At 41.9% G+C, this 23,747-nt stretch overlaps 1 protein-coding gene across 9 annotated transcripts in view; it reads left to right on the top strand.

Annotated features, from left to right (window-relative positions):
• Positions 1-4,476: 4,476 nt before the first annotated feature.
• The window catches only part of LOC109263941 (retinitis pigmentosa 9 protein-like), a 38,054-nt gene continuing 18,783 nt past the window's right edge, over positions 4,477-23,747 (top strand). For 4 of the 9 annotated variants that reach the window (XR_002078479.2, XR_002078481.2, XR_002078480.2 and 1 more), the window contains exons 1-6: positions 5,338-5,602; positions 8,980-9,010; positions 10,837-10,966; positions 16,132-16,223; positions 21,732-21,793; positions 22,502-22,864. Coding sequence is in view for 5 of the 9 variants with exons in the window: in XM_019443758.2 (XP_019299303.1) it covers positions 5,388-5,602; positions 8,980-9,010; positions 10,837-10,966; positions 16,132-16,223; positions 21,732-21,793; positions 22,502-22,697 (726 nt within the window). In the remaining 4 variants the exon portion in view is untranslated. Of the gene's footprint in view, positions 4,694-5,333; positions 5,603-8,979; positions 9,011-10,836; positions 10,967-16,131; positions 16,224-21,731; positions 21,794-22,501; positions 23,138-23,747 lie in introns of those variants that run through there. The other 5 variants (XM_019443760.2, XM_019443758.2, XM_019443763.2 and 2 more) reach the window with 5 other exon arrangements.

Here is a 23,747-nt window from a genome sequence, read left to right as displayed (position 1 = left end):
GAAGGCTGATTCCCTACATATTCATGGTTGGGCAATAATCACTTTACTCTCTTTCTGGAAAGAAACTGTACCTGCACACCCCTCCAGATTCTACAGGCACAAATAATGGGGGAAAGGTAAGAATAATGTTTTAGCATTATAAGCAATAGGGAAAGAATTCCTGTTTGTTTCCCTGGTTAATGAATGAGATGCTACTACATTGAGTCTATCATCACAACGAGGAAACGGGTCTGAGAGGTGGTGCTGTGTAATAAAGCATCTGACTCCAGTTTTGATGCTGACCACTGACAATTTTCAAGCCTCATCTCCACTTTCTGCTTCTGGCCCACATGTGGGTGAGCTGATAGGAAAGTCCAAGTGGCACCGGGGTGGGGGTGGGGAGTTCAAATTACACAAAGTCTTGGGCTGTGTGTGGGGTTGAACACTCACCCAGTTTCACCCCCTAAACACAATAAAACCCAGGGCCAGTCACCTTACTTTTGCTGAAGTCATTTTTGGACTAGCTTAGGTGTCTGAACTGCTCTTCCAGAAAGTATCAATATGTGAATAACAAATTTCTTCCTACTTTCTCGATGCATTTGTGGCATCATCAGTCTTGACAGTGAACCAGTTTTGGGTGGATGAGGGTCCATCAGGCCTTTGTGAAGTGACTGCAACACCCTGCATATCACACTGGGTTAATGACCAGGAAAATTCTGTCTGGTGTCAAAATACACAAAGAACCCAGACGCGCATAGAGGGAAGGATCAAAAGATTTTCACTGCTTTATAAGTTCTAACATGTTAATCATCAAACAGAGATGCCCAGAATGCAGACTAGGAGGTGGTATTGGGAGAGGCTGTCAGACTACCGAACTGTACATCTGCTATTTTTCCCTGTCCAGAATCCCTTTCCACTCCGTCTCTCTCTCTCTCTCTCTGTCTCTCTCTCCCTTGTTAACAGAACCTTGATTTCACTTTGAGGAACTCTCCTTCCCAGTCTGTTAATCCTGCCCCTGTGAATTAAGGTGGATGATACTGGTTTGGCCAGAGTACTACATCTCCTTGATCACAGTGACCGTTTCCATAAGAGCCACATAATCCTTACCAAGCCGATGAGTATAATACACGGACGTCTTATTGGAACTGAGAAAGTTTCTTTCATCTGGGGCTGCTAAGTTAGTGGCCATCTTTGCCCCCACAGTGAGAGAAACAACACGAAATTGAAGCAATACAAAAGAAACGTGAAGAGAGAGAAGCTGTTAATGATAGTATTTCAGCCCTTACATGCAGCCATTCCTGAAGTTCAACCCCATGACATTTGACACATATGATTCAATAAATTCCTTCAATTTTTTTTCCCCTAAAACAGTTTGATTTGGATTTTGATCGGTTGGTATTTTCCAAAGAGTCTTGATTGATACTTGCTAAAGTGGCACTATCAATCCCTGGATCTTCTTGTATCCATCTCCCCTAGCACCACCTTCCAGGGAGAGATCAAATCATTGTGTTAAGCAAATATTCGAATCGGTCGTGATTCCTTCGATTGCAAGTGACAGAAACCCAACCCAACTGGTTTCTGCATAGAAGTATATCCCAAGGTATTCAGATTATTTGCTGGATTGCTATAAGATCACCAGTTATGGCTGGAGAACATTTGATGTCTTTTATTTTTATCTTTTCCTTCTTCCTTCTTCTTCCTTTTTTTTTTTTTTTTTTTAAATTTAGGAGCCTAGCTTGGCCATCAACAAGGCTTCTTGAGGAGGGGAGGAACAATTCTGCTTCAGCTTTGTTGGTGTGAGACGCTTGGATTTACTCTATGTACCATGGACTCATCTGACTAGGGTTTTGGGGTGGTTAGGCCACTGGGGTGTGGCCTAGCATTCCTCTGTTTATTGAGTCTCAAGATCGCTTCATGTGATCTCTCCTCATGAGTTAACTTGGGCTTCAGCACAGTATGGTGGCTTCAGGGCAGTTGAACAGCTTACGTTTCTTAAGGCTTTAGGAGCACATATTCAACGAGAACCAAGTGGAAACAATCGGATCTTTTCTGACCTAATCTTTACAATGATGAGGCATCACTTCCACTACTTTCTACTGGTTACAATCAAATCACTAAGGTTGGTCTAGATTCAAGGGAAGGGGCATAGACCCCACCTCTCCATAGGAAGAGTATCAAGGTCATTTGTAGAAAACAAGTGACATGGGAGAGATTATTGTAGGTGACTTGAATAATACCATTTGCCACAATAACTATAGTCATAAGATATTAAATTACAAATTGCAATGTCAAGTTATTGATCTACAGTAGAAGAACTACCTTTCTACTCACCCCAGTACTCAAATCTGACAAAAACACCTTTCTCCTCATATTAGGATCTGGTATAATACACTGTCAGGATGTTGTTGGGTGGGAATGGAATCAGAGCAGAGGAGCTTAGCTAGTCTTGAAAGGTATTTCCCTAAGATAGGGCCAACTTTTGCAGCATTATTTACGACAACCAAGATATGGAAACAACCTGTCTCTATCCATAGATGAATGGATAAAGAAGATGTGTCACATACATACAGTGAAATCACTCAGCCATAAAAAGGAATGAAATCTTGCCATTTTCGACAACATGGATGGACTTAGAGGTATTATGCTAAGTGAAATAAGTGAGAGAGAAAAAGACAATACCATGATTTCTCGAACATGTGGAATCTAGAACACAAAAACCTAACAAACAGAAACAGTGTAATAGGGAACAGATTGGCGGTTGCTCGAGGGGAGTGATCGGGGGATGGGTGAGATAGGTGTAGGGGATTAAAAGGCACAAACTTCCAGCTATAAGTCACAGGGATGAAAAGTGCAGCACACGGAATATTGTCAATAATATTGCCATAACTTTGCATGGTGACAGATGGTAACGAGTATCAAGATACACATTTTTAAAAAAATTTTTAGTGTTTATTTATTTTTGACAGAGAGAGAGAGACAGAGCATGAGCGGGGGAGGGAGAGAGAGACACACACAGAATCTGAAGCAGGCTCCAGGCTCCCAGCTGTCAGCCCAGAGCCCAACAAGGGGCTTGAACTCACCGACTGCAAGATCATGACCTGAGCCAAGGTCAGACGCTCAACAGACTGAGCCACCCAGGTGCCCCTAAACATTTCTTAATGTACATAAACGTTGAGTCAATATGTTGTACTCCTGAAACTAATATAATAGCGTATGTGGACTACACTTCAACTAAAAAAAGAGATGAGGCCATGTTTGGTCAATTTCATGCCATATTCCAAATGATGGATATTTCTCCAGTGATCAGAACACTCATGTGTGTTTATATAATTTGTGTCTTTAGTGGACAATACTGGATAAACACCACCTGATTATTTTACCTTGGTTCTCTTTTTCTAGGTTCTAGAGACCATCTTCCTTCTGTAACACGATTAAGTTACACTTTCTTTGTTTCTCAGTCACATCTCTTCCTTAGACAATATTCTTGACTAGATGAAGATGTCTTGCAAGGTATTTACAGGGTACTTATTGGGCCAGGTAGCTTACATCAACAGCTGGACTGGTTATATGTACCAGTTTTTCCCTCTCAAGGGAAACCTGATTTCCAAGTTATGGGACAAATGGACAAATCAGTGTAACGTGTTTGTGTTCATAGCCTTTGTTTATTTGGATTTTCTCTAATAAATATGAAGGCACTCTTCATATATTTTCAGTATTAACTATATTGAACACCACATTTGAGGGATATATTCCCTATGCTGTTACTTCCGTTGTGGTTTCTTCCATTATGTTAAAGCTAAAACAATTATAACTTCACGTATCAGACACATTTTCAAAATGCAACCTAGTTAAGCACTTAACACTTTGCATCCTGGCTCCACGACTTATTGCCTGTGCATGTTATTTAACTCCCTGGGCTCCTTCCTATCTACAAGGGTAATAACAGCAATTGGTTTTTAAAGATTAAATCACCCGTTTTTAAGGGCTTAGCTCAATGACCAACACATAAAAAGCGCTCAGTATATACAGCTTTTCGCCCAGCACCCAAACGTCTAAATACACTGTACGCTATGTTTTCACCATACTCCGGAAAATTAGAGAATTTCTATGGAGAGTCTTGCTTTCTTCAAAGCTGTTTGAATCCCAGCACCACGTAGCAGCAGCGCTCATAGTCTAATCCCACCCGGGACTACAAAGTCACTTCGCACCCGCTCCCAGGGTCCCGGGGGCGGGGCTTTCCGGCTGTCCCGCAGGCCTCCTCCGCCCGCCTGGCCGCCGCCGCCAGGGGTCGCGCGCCGAACTCCGGCACCGGCCGGCCAGGCGGCGGGCTCACGGAGCTCCGAGCGCCGACTTGGGGCCGCGGCCCGGGGAGGTGGTCGGCGGGCCTGGCGGGAGGCGGGGACCGGGAGGCCTCGGCGGAGACGGAGGGCGCTGCCCGGGCGGACGGCGGGAGGGGGCGCTGCGGGGCCGGCCCGGGCGCGGCGCGGCGCGGAGGAAGTGCCGTCTTCGCTGCCTCGGCCGCCTCAGGCGCGCCGCGGGTCGCCTCAGCCGCGCGGGCCGCGATGTCTTCCCGGCCCGGGCGTGACGACGCGCGAGCCGGAGGCGCGCGGCGGCCGCGGGAGTCGGCCGAGCAGGAGCTGCAGCGGCGCCGAGAGCAGAAGCGGCGGCGGCACGACGCGCAGCAGCTGCAGCAGCTCAAGCACCTGGAGTCCTTGTGAGTCCGCGCCGCCCGCGCTCCTCCGCGAGGCGTGCGGTCGGGGTGGCGCGGGGGCGCGTGAGGCTGGGTCCCCGGGGGACCCGGGCGCGGGCAGCGGGACCCCGGCCAAGCCGGCCGCCAGTTCCGGCCCCGCGCGGCGCGGCCGCCCGACTTCCAGTGGTGCCTCCGCGGGGAGGGAAGGGCCGTTCCCCCCGCGCGCCGAGCGGCCGGGGTCGGCAGGGGAAGCGCGGGCTCTAGTTCCCCGCGCGAGGTCGGCGTGCGGCCGGGGCTCCGCGGGGCGGGTGCGGCGGATCCGGCGGCACTTAGTAAGCGCTCGGGCGCGATTTGGGGACTGAACGCGCGGCCAAGTGCAGTGAGCGCTGCGGTCGTGCCCTTTCACGGTGTCAGTTCAGAGGGCCCCCGGTGGACCGGGTCAAATCGCATTCTCTTCATCTGCTGCGAAGGAGGGACGAGAACCAGCCGTCCTGTACCGTTCGTGCGGCCCGGAGGGGAGGGCCGGAGAATGGGGTGACGGACTGTTCCTGAAGATTCCGAAGGTGGCTGTCAGGTGGAAGAGCGTGGAGACTTGTTCTCTTTAGTCCTGAGGATTTTTTTTTTTTTTTTTTTTTTTTTTTTTTTTTTAGTCCTGAGGATTTTGAGCAGCATGAAGGGTGGGGGCTACGAAGAGGCCGGTTCCAGCTGAGCAGAAAGAATGAGGACCGGGGTCTCCCGTTCCTGCTGGTCAACGTGGCCTGACTTCAAGAGGCCCCGTGCAAGGCCAGCTCCGGCGGGTTCGAGGAGAGTGCCCATGGCTGTGGGAGAAGGGCAGGTTGTAGAGGAGATGGAAACATCAGGCGGGAGGTGCATTTATGGCCTTTCGGTGCTTTTCTGTGATTGTCACTCTGTAATGAGCTCCAGAAGGCAAACGTAAGTTTGCTGTTCCCTGAGTTATTCAATAAATGACACGTTTTTCTTTCAGGCACTTCTGTTACCTGTACTAAGATGATCATGTAAAGAAAAGTCTTCAAAGGAGTCAAATCCTTTGTAATTAATCCTTTGACGCAAAATGCATTGCGTTGTTGGAGGCTGGCCTGCTCTTTTCAATGGGACCCTTCAGCCATCAACTACCTTCCTTTAAATTTGTGAAAACAGTTGTAAATTGACTTTTTTTAGGGAATGTCATTGCTAATAATAGATTTCACAATGTGTAGTTCCATCACACTCCTTTTCATCTTGGCAATAACAATTACATATTTTTCAGGAATTTGGATTTGCGTTTGGCCATCTGTTGTTTTTGTACAACTCTTGTGGCTCAAAGGAGGTGTTACTGGATTATTGGGTTCATAGACTGTACCACCAAACTCCCTTTGGTCTCTTTTTTTTTTTTAATTTTTTTTTTTTTAACGTTTATTTATGTTTGAGACAGAGAGAGACAGAGCATGAATGGGGAAGGGTCAGAGAGAGAGGGAGACACAGAATCTGAAACAGGCTCCAGGCTCTGAGCAGCCAGCACAGAGCCCGACGCGGGGCTCGAACTCAGGGACTGCGAGTTCATGACCTGAGCCAAAGTCAGACGCTCAACCACTGAGCCACCCAGGCGCCCCTGGTCTCTTTGCATCAATGTTTCTAATGAATGACTGCAGATGAACTGTATCATTTCCCCAGTTTGTGCAGATTTACATTGTTCTTGCTAGGTTATGCCACCACTTTGTGTTTGAAAATATTTTAAGCATTTGCTTTGGAAAATAACTGTAGCACACCTAAAAAGCTAAGTCTATTCATGCCTAGTTGTTTACTATGTAATCTTCATGGGGCAGATCCTCCTCTGTCTGCTCAGAAAAGCTCTAGAATAGTCTTCTGGCATTTGTCATTTACCACCTGGCACGTTGTTTTCTTCTACCTCTGCTGGTCCAGATCTAGGCCTCTGTGATGCTAATGCTCCCTCCAGTCTTGAGGTGCCTCATGAAGCTCTTGAGAGCATGGACTTGTCTTCAACAGAAGGGACAAAAGCCAGCATTGTGAAGTGTATGGTGTGATATGTTCACCCATGTGGAAGTTGAGGCTCTGGGGGTTAAGTAATGTGCCCTAAGTACACAGTGAGAATGAATCGTTATTCAAAGGTTTTTACCTCCAAAGCCCGTGAAGTTTCTGCTCTGCCTTGCATCACTTCTACAGGATTCTCATTCAACTGATTTGGAACTGAAAAATACTCCTACTAGAATTTGGGGTCTTATACTCCAAAAAGATAGACCATCTCCTTTTATCAGGGCAGTTATAAAGAGCTATTGATACTTATGAGAGTACTTTTCATTTTATGTGTTTCTTTGGATGTAACTAGTTACATCGTTATGCCCTTAGTTCTCCCTTCTAGTACCTAGCAACATGCCTGGGACAATAATTGATTGGTTACTTCGACAGGGAGCAAGTTTTTATGTTGAACACTTAATATTACCTGAATATCAAATTTAGTTTTGCCTATTGTGTACCTGCTCCCTTTTTGTGGGAGGAAACTATCAAGTTGGTTAGGGCTAGGGTGGGGATTATGTTCCTGAAACAATTACAGAAACAGCATTGTTAAAAGAGAAATGCAGCCTATATAACTCTATAGCTGATATGAACTCCTAATAGCATATTTTTGGCGCTATTTTTCTTTCTTAGTCCCAACTTATCTTTGTTTTTTCTCTCAGAGATACATTAACCTGGGCTAATACCAACATTGCTGTAGATACCACTGATACCACTTTTCGTTTACAGTTAAAAAGCATTTTTTAGGTTGGTACATGTAGGTGTGAATACAGTGAAACACAGGTCTCTGCCATTAATGAACCTTAGTTCCTTTCCCTGGTTACAGGCAGGCATGTAACCAATTTCTTAGATATCCTTGTAGAGGTAACTTGGTGTGTGTGCAGGCACATCGCTTGCACGTGGCCACATATAGTCTCCTTTTTCCCATACACACAAATAGAAGCTTACCAAATACACTGTTTTGTTCCCTCTGCCCTCCCCCTACCTTTTTTTTTTTTACTTAAAACTATAGTGGAAATTGTTCCATATCAGTATCTAATTCACTCTTCTAAGATTTATCAGTGTTTATCGGTTGATAAGAGTAATACATATTCATTATAGAAAATTTAATTAGTCACCCTTGCTTCACCATCTGGGTGCAGCAATGTTAAAGCATTCACATTTACAACTTTCTGGAGTCTTCACGGTTTTAAACTAGCTAGCTGCTATGGCCAGATATCTTCAGTAAAATGTGCTTTGCAGGAGTTGAATAGACCCAGGATATTTGGTTATAATGTTTCTTTTTTTCATTCTTATTTTTGCTTTTGGTCCTATCAACATTCACAGTTAAAAGCCAAATAAATACCCACGCAGTGTGTGTTATAGCTAGTAGTGTGTCAGTACTTAAAAATGAACATGAGCATTTGGTGTTGATTTTCCAGATTTGGAATCCAGAACCCTTTTGGGGCACTTTGGCAGAGTGATAGGAAGTGAAAATGAATTGGGAGCATAGACATGATGCGTATGTACCCTTAGGACCCTTGGGAGTCTGTGAGCTCCAAGGGAACGTACATTCCCACACATCATACATCTGCTTGCTCTAGCAGCATTCAGTAAAGCATGTCGTCCAGGCACCATGCAGGGGTCCTACACCCCGAGTCCAGTGAGGTCAGTATGGGCACAGCAGGCTGTCGGAACTGAGGAGTGGATGGCTCACTCTGCGGGCAGGGTGAGTGGGCAGGATTTGAACTGAGAGCTGCAGGGATATGGGAAAGGAAGCCTCTAGGACAGATCACCATCGCCTCCATCCCCTGCAACAGGCCCTTCCCTCCAGTTTTGTTCCTGCCCCCCTGCACTGCCTCCATCCAGGTTAGAACAGATTCCTCAGCCTTCCCCACATGAGCCTCCATGCTGAGTAAGTGGAAGTTATGGTAGGTAAATAACCTGACAACCGTGACAGTCTGGAAGCATGATTAGCTCTTGGGTCTTCCCACACATTTCGCCTGCAATCTCTTGCTTTCTCTTCTTCGAAAATAAATTCATTGTGCTCAGACACCAAGTTAGTTACCATTTCAGTGAATTTTAGTTCTAGATCTCTGCAGGATGTGGTGTAGCATCAGTTTACTTATATAAGATCTCTGACTGCTGGGCATATTTTACTAACTGCTTTAGATCTAATGCAGTTTTAAGGTTTTACTAAAGATATTCTTTTCATTTTGACCTCTAGTTGCTTTTTGCTCATTAAAACGTATTGTGTTCCTGTTAACATGATTGACGGCAGTTTTTCTTTTCCTTTCTAGTTATGAAAAACCTCCTCCTGGGCTTATCAAGGTCAGTGTGAAGTTTGTACCTTTGGTTATTCTCTCAGACATATTTGACTCAGTGCTCAGACTCAGTAACTTGTTATGAAAAACTGTTATATAAGGTTTGGAACATCTTTTTTCATAACCTGCTTCTCCCTGCAGATGCCAGTCAGTCCATACACTTTGGGCTTTGTGTCTCCAGCCTGTGTCTTTGTAGCAATGTAATCAACCGTGTGACTGTTCCCTAAGAAACGGTGGCAGGCCCACATGTTCCTCAGAGATCGGTCCCCTTCTCTGTCTCCTGCTGTGGCTGCATCTTCTCACCGCTCTGCTCCATCTCTGACTCACTCACTGCTGCTTTCCTGAGCGTCAGCTCAGAGAACAGTAGTCTGTGTGGAGACTGGAAGCTCCTCTAGTCCAGCCCCTGGTGCAGGACACCGCCTACCACCTCCTGCCCACCTGGCCATGTTGTCCAGTGTCTGTGAGAGTGAGACTTAGAGGGCTCTTTAGAGGCCAGAGCAAACTTATGCATGCTCACTTTCAAATAAAAGAAAAGACTTTTAGGGGCACCTGGCTGGCTCAGTCAGTAGAGCATGAGACTCTTGATCTCAGGGTCAGGAGTTGAAGCTCCATATTAGGGGTGGGGCCTACCTAAAATAAAAAATATATATTAAAAATTTTTAAATTAAAAGAAAAGAGTTTTAGAAAATGTTCTTCTGTTATAGATTAAATATTCATGGAAACTGAAAAAAAAACCCTCTTTAATTGTAAATGCATATATTCAGTGGTGAATATGCAACTCACACATATAGATAGCATGTGTGTGACTAGAAAACATGACAATGGTCTTCAAGTTATAATAAGCTGTTTTAACATAACATTTTTATTCTAGATAATCCTGTTTTAATTCTTGAAATATATATGTATATACGCATATACATATGTATATGTATATGCGTATATACATATGTTAAGTTTATTTATTTTCAGAGAGAGCGAGAGAGAGCACACACACAAGAACAGGGGAGGGACAAGGAGAGGGAGGATCCTAAGCAGGCTCCACGCTGTCAGCCCGGAGCCCGATGCAGGGCTTGAACCCACAAACCATTAGATCATGACCTGAGCCAAAACAAAGAGTCACATGCTTAAGCAAGTGAAACAGCCAGGCAAATTTATATTTTTTTAATTTAATTTTTTTCTTTTTAACATTTATTTATTTTTGAGAGGCGGCAGAGGGCAGAGAGAGGGGAGACAGAGGATCCGAGGCAGGCTCTGTGCTGACAGCAGAGAGCTGAAACAGGGCTCGAACTCACAAACCGTGAGATCATGACCTGAACTGAAGTTGGGTGCTTAAGTGACTGAGCCACCTAGATGCCCCTTAAATTTTGTTTTTAAGTAATCTCTACACTCAACGTGGGGCTCAAACCTCAACCCCGAGATCAAGAGTTGCATGTTCCATCTCCTGAGCCAGCCAGGTGCCCCTACTTTAATTGTTATACCTTGCCTCATTTCACTAAGATTTTGTGGTCGTGGAACCTTTTTTTGATCTTTAAATCTAATTTACGTTAGAATTTGGAGCTCACAGATCATTCCTATATGAAGGGCAGATTTCTGCTTTACTAGTAACTTTTCTCTAAGAACAACTACTTTGTTTTCATGATATAGTCCTTCTGGTATATTTATTTCTGGTTTTTGTGTCAGGTATAATTTGTCTTTCTAGTACTGGAGAGGGTAACAGGATGACGTGGGCATTTCCAGCCCATGTGAAAGCCAGCAGTGCTGTGTTCTGAAGCAGGTAGGAGAGAATTCCAGTGCTCTTTTGCCACGTCGTGTACATGTTGTTTCCTTTTTTAGGAAGATGAGACTAAGCCGGAAGACTGTATACCAGATGTACCAGGCAACGAACATGCCAGGGAATTTCTGGCTCACGCACCAACTAAAGGACTTTGGATGCCACTCGGGAAAGAAGTCAAAGTTATGCAGTGTGAGTATGGGAGAGTTTCAGGTAACACTCCTCAGCACACACAAGTTATATACCACGACTTACAGAGCATGTTTACCTCTTTTTTTTTTTCTCACCGAGACCTGTTAAGCCAAGGCGTGATGTCTGTTTCATAGTTAAGGAAGCCAAGCTGCGTATGTTAGTGAGTGTCTAAGAGGCAGAGCATGGCTTTGACTCCAGGGCTTCTGACTCCCAAGGGCAGTGGTTGCCCACAGGACCGTAGCTGCCTTTGGAGTACACTCCTTGGTAATATTCAAGTAACAGAAAGGATACTCTGTTGTAGAAATGCCACAAGGGACAAGGAGATACATTGGGATACATTGGAGGGGGCAGATCCCTTTGGGTCTTGCCTCAGTCCTTTGTACACCCCCCCCCCCCCCATCAGTGGTGTTAAGGTTTCATCCATGTGACCTGGGGGGGGGGGGGGGTCCAGAGCAGTAGTGCTGTGTGTGCACGGCCCCACCCCACCAGAGCCGCAACACCTTCATCCAGCTTAAGTGGTATTTGGTATTTGAAGAAAGGGTACTGCTGCCTTTTAAACACATTTGTTTGTATAAAGATTCTTCATGCACATAATTAAAATAGTTCCCAGTCTCTTTTTCTCCATTCCCACTTTTAGCTCTTTTAGTTGGTTATTTTGATATTTATCTTCATATGCCTAAGATCACATTTACATTGCATTGATTTTTCAGGTTTAGGTGGTATCTGTTAACATCATACAATGGAAGATGAGAATTTAGCTCTTACTACACATATGTACCCTTACTATATCACATCTTCCCCAAAATAGTTTTTTCATAATTTTGGTTAGATAATCCTGGGTACTTACTTTATTATAATTATGTCCAGAGCTGAGTCATGTAGTAAAGTGATTACTTTTCCTTTATGCATCCTGAATAATTACCTCTCCCTCCCGCCCCAGATTAACAGTTATCTTGTTTTTGGTGTGTGTTATGTGCATGTGTTTTGTTATTATTGTTTTTGGTTTCCATGTACTGATTTCTTTTTACTCAGTCTCAAATTGTTCTAAAGATTGAATCTTAAGACCTCTAAATGCCTGAGACATTGTATTAATTACATTCTTCTGAAAATGGTTGCTCCCATGCTTATCATCCAGGAATCTCCCTTCACTTTGTGTTGTTTGTTTGAGAGCGAGCGAACAGGGGAGAGGGAGAGAATCTTAAGCAGGGCCCACGCCCAGTATGGAAGCTGACAAGGGCTCAATCTTAGGACCACGAGATCATGACCTGAGCTGAAATCAAGAGCCGTACGCTTAACCAACTGAGGCACTTAGGCACGCCTCACTTTGTGTTATGAATTGAATGTTTGTGTCCCTCCATAAATTCGTATGTTGAAGCCCTAATCCCCAATAGGATGGTATTTGGAGATAGGACCTTTGGGTGGTAATTAGGATTGGATGAAGTATTGAGGGTGCCTCTGATGATATGATTAGTTCCTTTTTTTTTTTTTTTGATGTTTATTTATCTTTGAAGGAGAGAAGGACACAGCGTGAGGGGGGAGGGGCAGAGAGAGAGGGAGACACAGAATCCAATGCAGGCTCCAGGCTCTGAGCTGTCAGCACAGAGCCCGACGCGGGGCTCAAACCCACAAACCACAAGATCACGACCTGAGTTGAAGTCGGAGGCTTAACTGAGCCACCCAGGTGCCCCTGATGAGTTCCTTTTAAGAGGAGACCAGAGAGCTTGCTCTCTTTCTGCTGTGTAAGGACACACCATGAGAGGATACAGCTGTCTGCAAGCCAGGAGGACAGTAATCATCAGAAACCAACTCTTTTGGCACCCAGATTTTAGATCTCCAGTCCCTAGCCTATGAGAAAATCCTATTATGTAAGTGACCCACTCTATATTATGGGAGCCGGAACTAAGACACTCACTCTGCAGTTTCCCTTAGCTTCTTTCTTGTCTTGGATTTCCTGTTTTCCTATATGTTGACCCATCTTTGTTGTTTTAATTTCTTGTTTTGGTGGAGCCAAGACCATTAAATGGGGAAAGAGCAGTCTTTTAAAAAAAACTGGACATCCTCTTGCAAAAGAATGAAGTTGGGTCCTTATCTAATATCATACATAAAATTTAACTCTAAGTGGATCAAAGACTTAAATATAATACCTAAAACTATAAAATCTCTTAGAAGAAAACAGGGCAAAGCTGCACAAAATTGGATTTGGTAATGATTTTTTGGATGAAACACCAAAGGTACAGCCAACAAAAGAAAAAACAGACAAATTTGACTTCATGAAAACCACAAAATTTTGTGAATAAAAGACATTAACAAAAGAGTAAAAAGCCAACTAACAGAATGGGAAAAAATATTTGTAAATCATATATCTAATAAGGGATTATATCTATAATATATAGAGAACTCCTAAAAACAACAAAGAAACAACCTGATTAAAATTTGGCAAAGGACTTGAATAGACATTTCTCCAAAGAAGATATACAGGTATCCAGTAAGCCCATGAAAAGATTCTCAGCATCAGTAATTAGAGAAATACAACCTCATACCTGTTAGGATGGCTACTATCAAAAAAACGGGCACCTGGGTGGTTCAGTCAGCTAAGCATCCAAGTTTGGCTCAGGTCATGATCTCCCGGTTTGTGCATTCAAGCCCTGCATCAGGCTCTGTGCTGACAGCTCAAAGCGTGGAGCCTGCTTACGATTCTGTGTCTCTTTCGCTCTCTGCCCCTCCCCCATTCATGCACTATCTCTCTCAAGAATAAATAAAACATTTAAAAAACTTAAAAAGAAAAAAAAAAACAAAATAAATGTTGGCACATGTGCACAGCCTTCTAGCTTCCCAGGATTGTGTCAGAATTTTTAAAAGCCCTCTGTGGACATCTCATTACCTGGATCATTAAAATCTTTAGCTCGGCTCTTATTTATCCATATCACAGCTGTTGGGAGCTGTGATATTAAACAATTGCAGGTAATTGTTTTCAACAAATATCCTGAGGGATTGGGTTTTTACTGTAGAGTAAACTACATGACTGGTTAAATAGCAACAACACCCTGCCAGTTTGGCTCTGTGCTTTGGGGTTAGGGATTTTTGAGAGACTCAAAACCTGGCCTTACCCCATTGAGAGTGCAGGATTGCTGCTTTTCATAGTTGTCATGGTTGCACGGCTGCTAGTTTTCAAGATTATTCTGGCAATCAGGAAAGAGGGTTGGGAGAAGGCCTGGTTAAAATGCCAGAAACCCTTCTGTTCTTACCAAACTTCACTATCTTTTCTTGAATTAATGGTCCTCAGATTGTGGCAAACCTTTGATTAATTTACAGGGTTTCAAGTAAATTGATGTGGGAAAATTTGCAACTATTTTCAGTGCTTTTATGGAGGCTGTCACTTGGCCATTCTTGAAGTGCTTCTTGGCTTATTCCCCTTGGAAAGAATTCTCTTCATTTTCATTTTTATGACATGTCAGGAAGGGAGTGAAAACAGGTAAATGTATTTAGTCTGTCATCTTTACCCAGAAGTCTACAGCTTTTTTTTTTTTTTTTAAGTTTGAATACCACTGCTCTCTTTTATGAGGTAGTTACTTACATTTCAATTACCATTTTATGGCTATGTACATTGACTTGGAAAATAAGTGTCAGAGTTGGGACCAGAGCCAGTTTGACTCACTTGTGATTTTCAAGGACCTGCAGAAGTTCCAGTGATGTGTTGATACGGTCATATGATTTTGCAAAATTTGCCAAGGCAAGGTATTTTTCTTTCTAAAGAGCCCCCTTCTACAAACCCATAATTTAAGCTCAGGCCCCACAAAATTTGGACTCCTCCCAGACAGGATGAAAGACACATGTACATGTACATATTTTCATTGATTTTGTTGATTGTAGTGTTATCTGGAACAGTGGTTTTCAAACTTTAACATGTCTTTAAATCACCAGTTAATCTTTTAAAATTCTAATATGTGTCAGTATTTCTGGGGTGGACCTAACAGTATACATTTCTAACAATCTCCCATGTGTTGCTGATTTTGCTTGTCCATGACCACATTTTGAATGGCAAGAATCACCTTTCCTTTAATGATACGACAATTTTGAACACAAAAAAAGACTTTGGTTTGAAGGAGTATAATCCTTCTTTCCTGAATTTTAAATTAATTGGGAGAGTTAATGAAAGACAGGGACAGCTCGGAGGCAATCAATAAAGAATCTCCAAACTTCACTTTTTTTCAATGGTTTCCTGCCTCCAGCCCTCAAAATTAAAAAGGAAAAACTTCCCTTCTCATTCACTTCACGCTTTTAGTAGCTGTCAGCATGAAGCAAACCTGGCTGATCTTAGCTGTAATCCCTTTACCTGCTTCCTGACTTCCTTGGTTGGAGTTGCTTAATGTCCAAACATTTAACTCACTGTTCTCATATGACTTCCTGATTTACCTCAAATCTAGATGGTTCTAAGAGGACCAGGTGAGAGAAATAATAAGCATCTCACCCATTCCTGCTTTGTTCACCACTTCATTTTCCCTATATCTCAATGCCTGATGCCATGTCCATAGTCACTAAAATTCCACAAAGTTGTGTGCTTCCCTCTGTTGTCCTGGAACATGTGCATGTATTTTCTTACTGTGTTTCTTCCCCATTCCTCATCACGGCTGTCTGCTTCTAAATAATATACTTTTTACAAAGGACAATTTCCCTGTTCAGCAGGTGAAGCCATATTAGAGTGCTAATGAAATTAACATTTTAAGATAATTTGTGATTTGGTTTAATTAAAGGGGAGGGATTGTGCAGTTTTTGATTCAATCAGAGAAAGAAGCTATTTGCTCTAGTGTCTGAAATTGTAAATGAGGATCAGAGTCACTTGATGAATAGAAAAGACCTTCTCTTTGAAAAATACAGTAAGCTACAGACAAAAAAAAATTCACTCTTCACAATACTTTTACACTGGATTGCTTAATACTTATCTGGTGAGGTAATATTTACTCCCAAAGCTACACGATTAAAGGATGCTTGGGAAGTAATCAGTTTCCCTTTATTTTCTAGGATTGTATATGATTCATCCAGTCATTGCATTTGCTTTTAGAATTGGAGTTTAATGAAGAAAAACTTTAATATGGTGTACTGATTCTTCATCTTCATTAAATGAAACTGTTACTTACAGAAATATTTCCTTTTTTCTTTGTTTTTAGGCTGGCGTTGTAAGCGGTATGGTCACCGAACAGGCGACAAAGAATGCCCTTTTTTTATCAAAGGCAACCAAAAATTAGAACAGTTCAGAGTAGTAAGTAGAACCCCACCTTGTCAATTTACATTTTTCAGAAGTAGTGAATATTAACAAACCAGGGAGTAATCGGTGAACTGGAAATTCACATAGAACACATTCTCAGAGATTTTTGGCCAGAATATCCGGTATTGACTACATCTCTTGTTAAATTACATTTGTGTGACAGATTAGTTAACAAAAAACTAACTTTTTATTAAAGTGTTATTTGTTTATACCTTGGGAATAGTGATTCTTCTTCTAAAGCAGACATTTTTATTTATTCAATCACTTGTTTTCAGTTATATATAACATCATAACTATAATTACGGTTTTAGTTTCCCTTTTTTTTTTAATGTTTATTTATTTTTGAGACAGACAGAGTGCGAGCAGGGGAGGGGCAGAGAGAGAGGGAGACACAGAATCCAAAGCAGGTTCCAGGCTCTGAGCTGTCAGCACAGAGCCCAATGCGGGGCTCAAACTCGTGAACCTTGAGATCATGACCTGAGCTGAAGTCAGATGCTTAACCAACTGAGCCACCCAGGCACCCCTCCCAGTTTTTAAAGAGTAGATGTCTTTATAAGCTATAAGTGTGTATATAAATTATATATGCTCTTTAGACAGTAAAATAGACTTATCATTTCTTCACTTTATTTTAATAGAGTCATCCCCTAAAGGTGTTAATTTACCATTCAGTAACTGCTTCTGCCAAGTGAAATATGCTACTGTCTGGATGTACTGAGGTTATCAGTATATGTCAAACTGGGGTCAACATTATTTAAGGTTTTAAGGAGTTTAAGATGTTGTGTTATAATTTCAATAATCTGAAATAATTTCTTTTTGATCAATCATTCCACTTAAGTGGAATGTCGGTTTTTACAGATTGTAATAGAACATAGTTTGATGATAAATCTCAAAAACTTTGAACATATTCTTTTTCCTTTTTTTTGACCAGAAACCCCATTTCCAAGAATTTATTTTAAGGATATAAGAGAACATCAACATATACACTGTTTATGATTAAGGATATGTATGCATAATGATAACTCTCATAATTATATCATTGAAATGATGGAAACTGAAGAAAAATTGGAAACTTAATAGTCTAATATATCAACATAAATTTCTGTAACATACAAATGATTCAGTCATTAGGAATTATTATTTTAAGACTTTATTTTTAGAAAAAAAAAGGTTTTATTTTTAGGGGCACCTGGGCGGCTCAGTTGGTTAAACATCTGACTCTTGATTTTGGCTCAGGTCATGATCTCACAGTCCGTGGGTTTGAGCCTTGTGATTGGCTCTGTTCTGACAGCAGGAGCCTGCTTGGGATTCTCCATCTCCTTCTCTCTCTGCCCCTCCCCCCTCACATGTGCATGCTTGCTCACTTGCTCTCTCTCTCTCTCTCTCTCTCTCTCCCTCTCTCAAAAATGAATAAAACATTAAAAAAAAAAGATTTCATTTTTAAGTCATTTCTGCACCCAGTGTGGGCTTGAACTCACAACCCCCCCAGATCATGAGTCACATGTTCTACCCACTGAGCTAGCCAGGTACCCCAGAAATTATGTTTTAGAAGACATCATGAAAAATGTTCATGAAGACACAAGTAAAAAATAATAAGAGTTGTACATGTAATAGGATTAATAATTTTTCATAAATTTAATGATATTGATTGAAAGAAAGAGACCAAATATTAATAGTAATTATCCCCAGGTAAGAAGGTAATAGGTTTTTTTAACATAATTTTTTTTTAATATGAAATTTACTGTCAAATTGGTTTCCATACAACACCCAGTGCTCATCCCAACAGGTGCCCTCCTCAGTGCCCATCACCCACCCTCCCCTTCCTCCCACCCCCCCATCAACCCTCAGTTTATTCTCAGTTTTTACGAGTCTTTTATGGTTTGGCTCTCTCCCTCTCTCTTTTTTTTTTCCTTCCCCTCCCCCAACATCTTCTGTTAAGTTTCTCAGGATCCACATAAGAGTGAAAACATATGGTATCTGTCTTTCTCTTTATGACTTATTTCACTTAGCGTAACACTCTCTAGTTCCATCCATGTTGCTACAAAAGGCCAGATTTCATTCTTTCTCACTGCCAAGTAGTCTTCCATTGTGTATATAAACCACAATTTCTTTATCCATTCATCAGTTGAAGGACATTTAGGCTCTTTCCATAATTTGGCTATTGTCGAAAGTGCTGCTATAAACATTGGGGTACAAGTGCCCCTATGCATCAGCACTCCTGTATCCCTTGGGTAAATTCCTAGCAGTGCTATTGCTGGGTCATAGGGTAGATCTATTTTTAATTTTTTGAGGAACCTCCACACTGTTTTCCAGAGGGGCTGCACTGGTTTGCATTCCCACCGACAGTGCAAGAGGGTTCCTGTTTCTCCACATCCTCTCCAGCATCTATAGTCTCCTGATTTGTTCATTTTAGCCACTCTGACTGGCGTGAGGTGGTATCTCAGTGTGGTTTTGATTTGTATTTCCCTGATGAGGAGTGGTGTTGAGCATCTTTTCATGTGCCTGTTGGCCATCTGGATGTCTTCTTTAGAGAAGTATCTATTCGTGTTTTCTGCCCATTTCTTCACTGGATTATTTGTTTTTCAGGTGTGGAGTTTGGTGAGTTCTTTATAGATTTTGGATACTAGCCTTTTGTCTGATATGTCATTTGCAAGTATCTTCTCCCATTCTGTCGGTTGCCTTTTAGTTTTGTTGATTGTTTCCTTTGCGGTGCAGAAGCTTTTTATCTTCATGAGGGCCCAATAGTTCATTTTTGCTTTTAATTCCCTTGCCTTTGGTGATGTGTCAAGTCAGAAATTGCTGCGGCTGAGGTCAGAGAGGTTTTTTCCTGCTTTCTCCTCTAGGGTTTTGATGGTTTCTTGTCTTACATTCAGGTCCTTTATCCATTTTGAGTTTATTTTTGTGAATGGTGTAAGAAAGTGGTCTAGCTTCATTCTTCTGCATGTTGCTGTCCAGTTCTCCCAGCACCATTTATTAAAGAGACTGTCTTTTTTCCATTGGATATTCTTTCCTGCTTTGTCAAAGATGAGTTGGCCATACTTTTGTGGGTCTAGTTCTGGAGTTTCTATTCTATTCCATTGGTCTGTGTGTCTGTTTTTGTGCCAATGCCATGCTGTCTTGATGATTACAGCTTTGTAGTAGAGGCTAAAGTCTGGGATTGTGATGCCTCCCGCTTTGGTCTTCTTCTTCAATATTACTTTGGCTATTCGGGGTCTTTTGTGGTGCCATACAAATTTTAGGATTGCTTGGTCTTGCTTCAAGAAGAATGCTGGTGCAATTTTGATTGAGATTGCATTGAATGTGTAGATAGCTTTGGATAGTATTGACATTTTAACAATATTTATTCTTCCAATCCATGAGCATGGAATGTTTTTTCATTTCTTTATATCTTCTTCAATTTTCTTCATAAGTTTTCTATAGTTTTCAGTATATAGGTCTTTTACATTTTTGGTTAGGTTTATTCCTAGGTATTTTATGACTCTTGGTGCAATTGTGAATGGGATCAGTTTATTTTGTCTTTCTATTGCTTCATTATTAGTGTATTAGAATGCAACTGATTTCTGTACATTAATTTTGTATCCTGCGACTTTGCTGAATTCACGTATCAGTTCTAGCAGACTTTTGGTGGAGCCTGTCGGGTTTTCCTTGTATAATATAATGTTATCTGCAAAAAGTGATAACCTGACTTCATCTTTGCCAATTTCGATGCCTTTGATTTCCTTTTGTTGTCTGATTGCTGATGCTAGAACTTCCAACACTATGTTAAATAACAGCGGTGAGAGTGAACATGGCTGTCGTGTTCCTGATCTCAGGGGGAAAGCTCTCAGTTTTTACCCATTGAGGATGATATTAGCTGTGGGCTTTTCATAAATGGCTTTTACGATGTTTAAGTATGTTCCTTCTATCCTGACTTTCTCAAAGGTTTTTATTAAAAAAGGATGCTGAATTTTGTCAAATTCTTTTTCTGCATTGATTGGCAGGATCATATGATTCTTTTCTTTTTTTTTCTTAATGTGATGTATCACATTGATTGATTTGCAAATGTTGAACCAGCCCTGCAGCCCAGGAATGAATCCCACTTGATCATGGTGAATAATTCTTTTTATATGCTGTTGAATTCGATTTGCTAGTATCTTATTGAGAATTTTTGCATCCATATTCATCAGGGATATGGGCATGTAGTTTTCTTTTTTTGCTGGGTCTCTGTCTGGTTTAGGAATCAAAGTAATGCTGGCTTCATAGAATGAGTCTGGAAGTTTTCCTTCCCTTTCTGTTTTTTGGAACAGCTTGAGAAGGATAGGTATTATCTCTGCTTTAAATGTCTGGTAGAATTCCCCAGGGAAGCCATCTGGTCCTGGACTCTTATTTGTTGGGAGATTTTTGATAACTGATTCAATTTCTTCACTGGTTATGGGTCTGTTCAAGTTTTCTATTTCTTCCTGTTTGAGTTTTGGAAGTGTGTGGGTGCTTATGAATTTGTCCATTTCTTCCAGGTTGTCCACTTGGTTGGCATATAATTTTTCATAGTATTCCCTGATAATTGCTTGTATTTCTGAGGGATTGGTTGTAATAATTCCATTTTCATTCATGATTTTATCTATTTGGGTCATCTCCCTTTTCTTTTTGAGAAGCCTGGCTAGAGGTTTATCAATTTTGTTTATGTTTTCAAAAAACCAACTCTTGGTTTCATTGATCTGCTCTACAGTTTTTTTAGATTCTATATTGTTTATTTCTGCTCTGATCTTTATTATTTCTCTTCTTCTTCTGGGTTTGGGGTGTCTTTGCTGTTCTGCTTCTGTTTCCTTTAGGTGTGCTGTTAGATTTCGTATTTGGGATTTTTCTTGTTTCTTGAGATAGGCCTGGATTGCAATGTGTTTTCCTCTCAGGACTGCCTTCGTTGCATCCCAAAGCGTTTGAATTGTTGTATTTTCATTTTCATTTATTTCCATATATTTTTAAATTTCTTCTCTAATTGCCTGGTTGACACATTCATTCTTTAGTAGGGTGTTCTTTAACCTTCATGCTTTTGGAGGTTTTCCAGACTAACCCAGAAAACTGCCAGAAGACTAGCAGAATGGACTCTCCAGAGCCAAGCTTAACATGATTTTTTGGTAACATTTAAAATTTCTACAAATTTATTCTTTTTTAAAATTGAGATAGTTTACATACTGTAACATTCCTCCTACATGTATTCTTATTTTTTTTTTTTAACATTTATTTATTTTTGAGACAGAGAGAGAGCATGAACAGGGGAGGGTCAGAGAAAGAGGGAGACACAGAATCTGAAACACGCTCCAGGCTCTGAGCTGTCAGCACAGAGCCCGACGCGGGGCCCGAACCCACGGACCGCGAGATCATGACCTGAGCCGAAGTCGGATGCTTAACCGACTGAGCCACCCAGGCGCCCCCATGTATTCTTATTTCAGTGAAATAGAGATTTAATTTTAATTTAACTAAACAGTCCATGAAGCCCTAATCCAACCTTACCCTTCTCTAACCCTCAAGGCACATGAAGATCCCATGTATGACATCATACGAGAGAATAAAAGACATGAAAAGGACATAAGGTGAGGTGGTCCTGGTGATAACAATACCCTCTTATATAAAGTTGGAAACATCCATCCCAGTATTAGATGAGTGGTTTGGTAAATATGGTACTTTAATTTAGTTGTGAAATGTGTGGAAGGCAGGAGTAGTCACTGGAAAGGCCAGTATGTGGGGAATGAGCAGGCCAGCCTTGTTCTGTCTGGGTTGGCTTAAAGCAGTGGGTTTGGCCCAGCCTGCTCATACCACTGATAGTTGATGTTGGCAACCAGCCGTAGTTTAGTTTATCTTCTCCAGTGTCTTTAAGGATTTGAGCTATTGTGAAAAATGATCCTTAGACATGAACAAAGATAGGGTGAAGAAACGGGAGAGTTTGTTTTTCCCAAAACTGGTGACGCCGAGTAATAATTGTTTTGAGGAGGTAGATTACTTGAGCAGTTGGGGGCGGTGAGTAAGGAAAGTAGGCATCTGTTAGAAGTTCTGTGGTAAGGACTCGAGAAACATGCAGAAATATTTAGGACAATGAAAAGAACACAGAATGGCTCATATACTGGTTACAGTCCTGTCAAACAGGCATGGACGTGGACAAGAATGGGGAAGACCTGCACAAATAAGTACCGTCTTTCGCAAGGTGGTTATTCATGACATTTTTTACCCTCACTGCTGCTCTCACATCATTTTTATCTACAATTTTTTTAAAAATATGGTTCTTTGGTCAAACTTCTGTTTAGGATACAGCAGTTAAAACAGTTACTGGAGGATTCCACCTCCGATGAAGATGGGAGCAGCTCCAGCTCCTCAGAATGTAAAGAGAAACACAAGAAAAAGAAGAAGAAAGAAAAGCATAAGAAAAGGAAAAAAGAAAAGAAGAAGAAAAAACGAAAGCATAAGTCTTCCAAGTCGAATGAGAGTTCAGACTCGGACTGACAAGGACTTGACCTATTCCATGTTCTCCTCTCAAAAATCAGACACCGTGGCCCCAGACCAGAGGGTGTGGAATCGGGGAGGACTTGGAGACCCCAAGAGAGCAGGGCATTCGGTGTCACGCCTATGAATTCTCACCTGCCTTCCAGCGAAGACGTGACCCCCGGAGGGTGAGTTGTGTCTTCCCTGGTGCTGGCTCTGGACAGCGGCTGATTTCAGGCAGGAAAGCGTTGTTCATTGTCTTCCTCCCACTGATCCTTGCAGTTTGTGATTCCTTCCAGCTGCCACTGCCAGTGGAGTGAGACTGAGGGAATGAGTCTCTGAGGAAGCTCCAGGTGCTACTTGCAGCCTTCCCCTCCCCCTGGGAGCGTTCCCAGAATTCCCAGAGACTCCAGGCATGGCTTTTCTCTGTTGTCGAGGATAATAAAAGCTCGTTATTTATTTTTTAAGTGTAGTAATTTTTTATTTCTTAATAATGCATGCATGTGCTCCAAATTTAAAAGGTACATAAGGTTTTTAATCATGACAATTCTTCCTTTTCTCCCCCAGCCACTCAGTTCCCTTCCCCAGTGTCTAATGTTACCAATGTATTGTGAAGTCATCAGGAAATATTTATGTATCATAGAAAAAGTTTTTTCTCTCTTTAGCATAGTATGAACATTTGTCGGCACCAATTTTTTCATTTTTGAAAAAATGTTTGAGAGGGAGAGAACAGGACCCGGGGAGGGGCACAGAGAGGAGGAGACAGAGAATCCCAAGCAGCCTCTGCACTGTCAGTGAAGAGCCCCACTCGGGCCTCTAACTCACGAATCATGAGATCATGACCAGAGCCAAAAACCAAGAGTCAGATTCTTAACCGACTGAGCCCACCAGGTGCTCCCATTTTTTCATTTTTTAACTCAACAGTATAAAGCATGTTGGGCTTCGCTGCACTCAAAAGACCTATGCTCATAAACCCTGGCATGATTGCTTGAGGGTTTTTTGGAGGGGTGGGATACCCTGTAATAACATTGAAAAATTATGTATTTAACTTGCTTAGTTCTTACTGCTATT

Source organism: Panthera pardus, unplaced genomic scaffold (genome assembly GCF_024362965.1).
Source record: "Panthera pardus isolate Hobbes unplaced genomic scaffold, ASM2436296v1 HiC_scaffold_8, whole genome shotgun sequence".
NCBI classification, from domain to species: domain Eukaryota; kingdom Metazoa; phylum Chordata; class Mammalia; order Carnivora; family Felidae; genus Panthera; species Panthera pardus.
The sequence above is the reverse complement of the archived record's forward strand: the minus strand, read 5'-3'. Positions and strand labels throughout refer to the sequence as shown.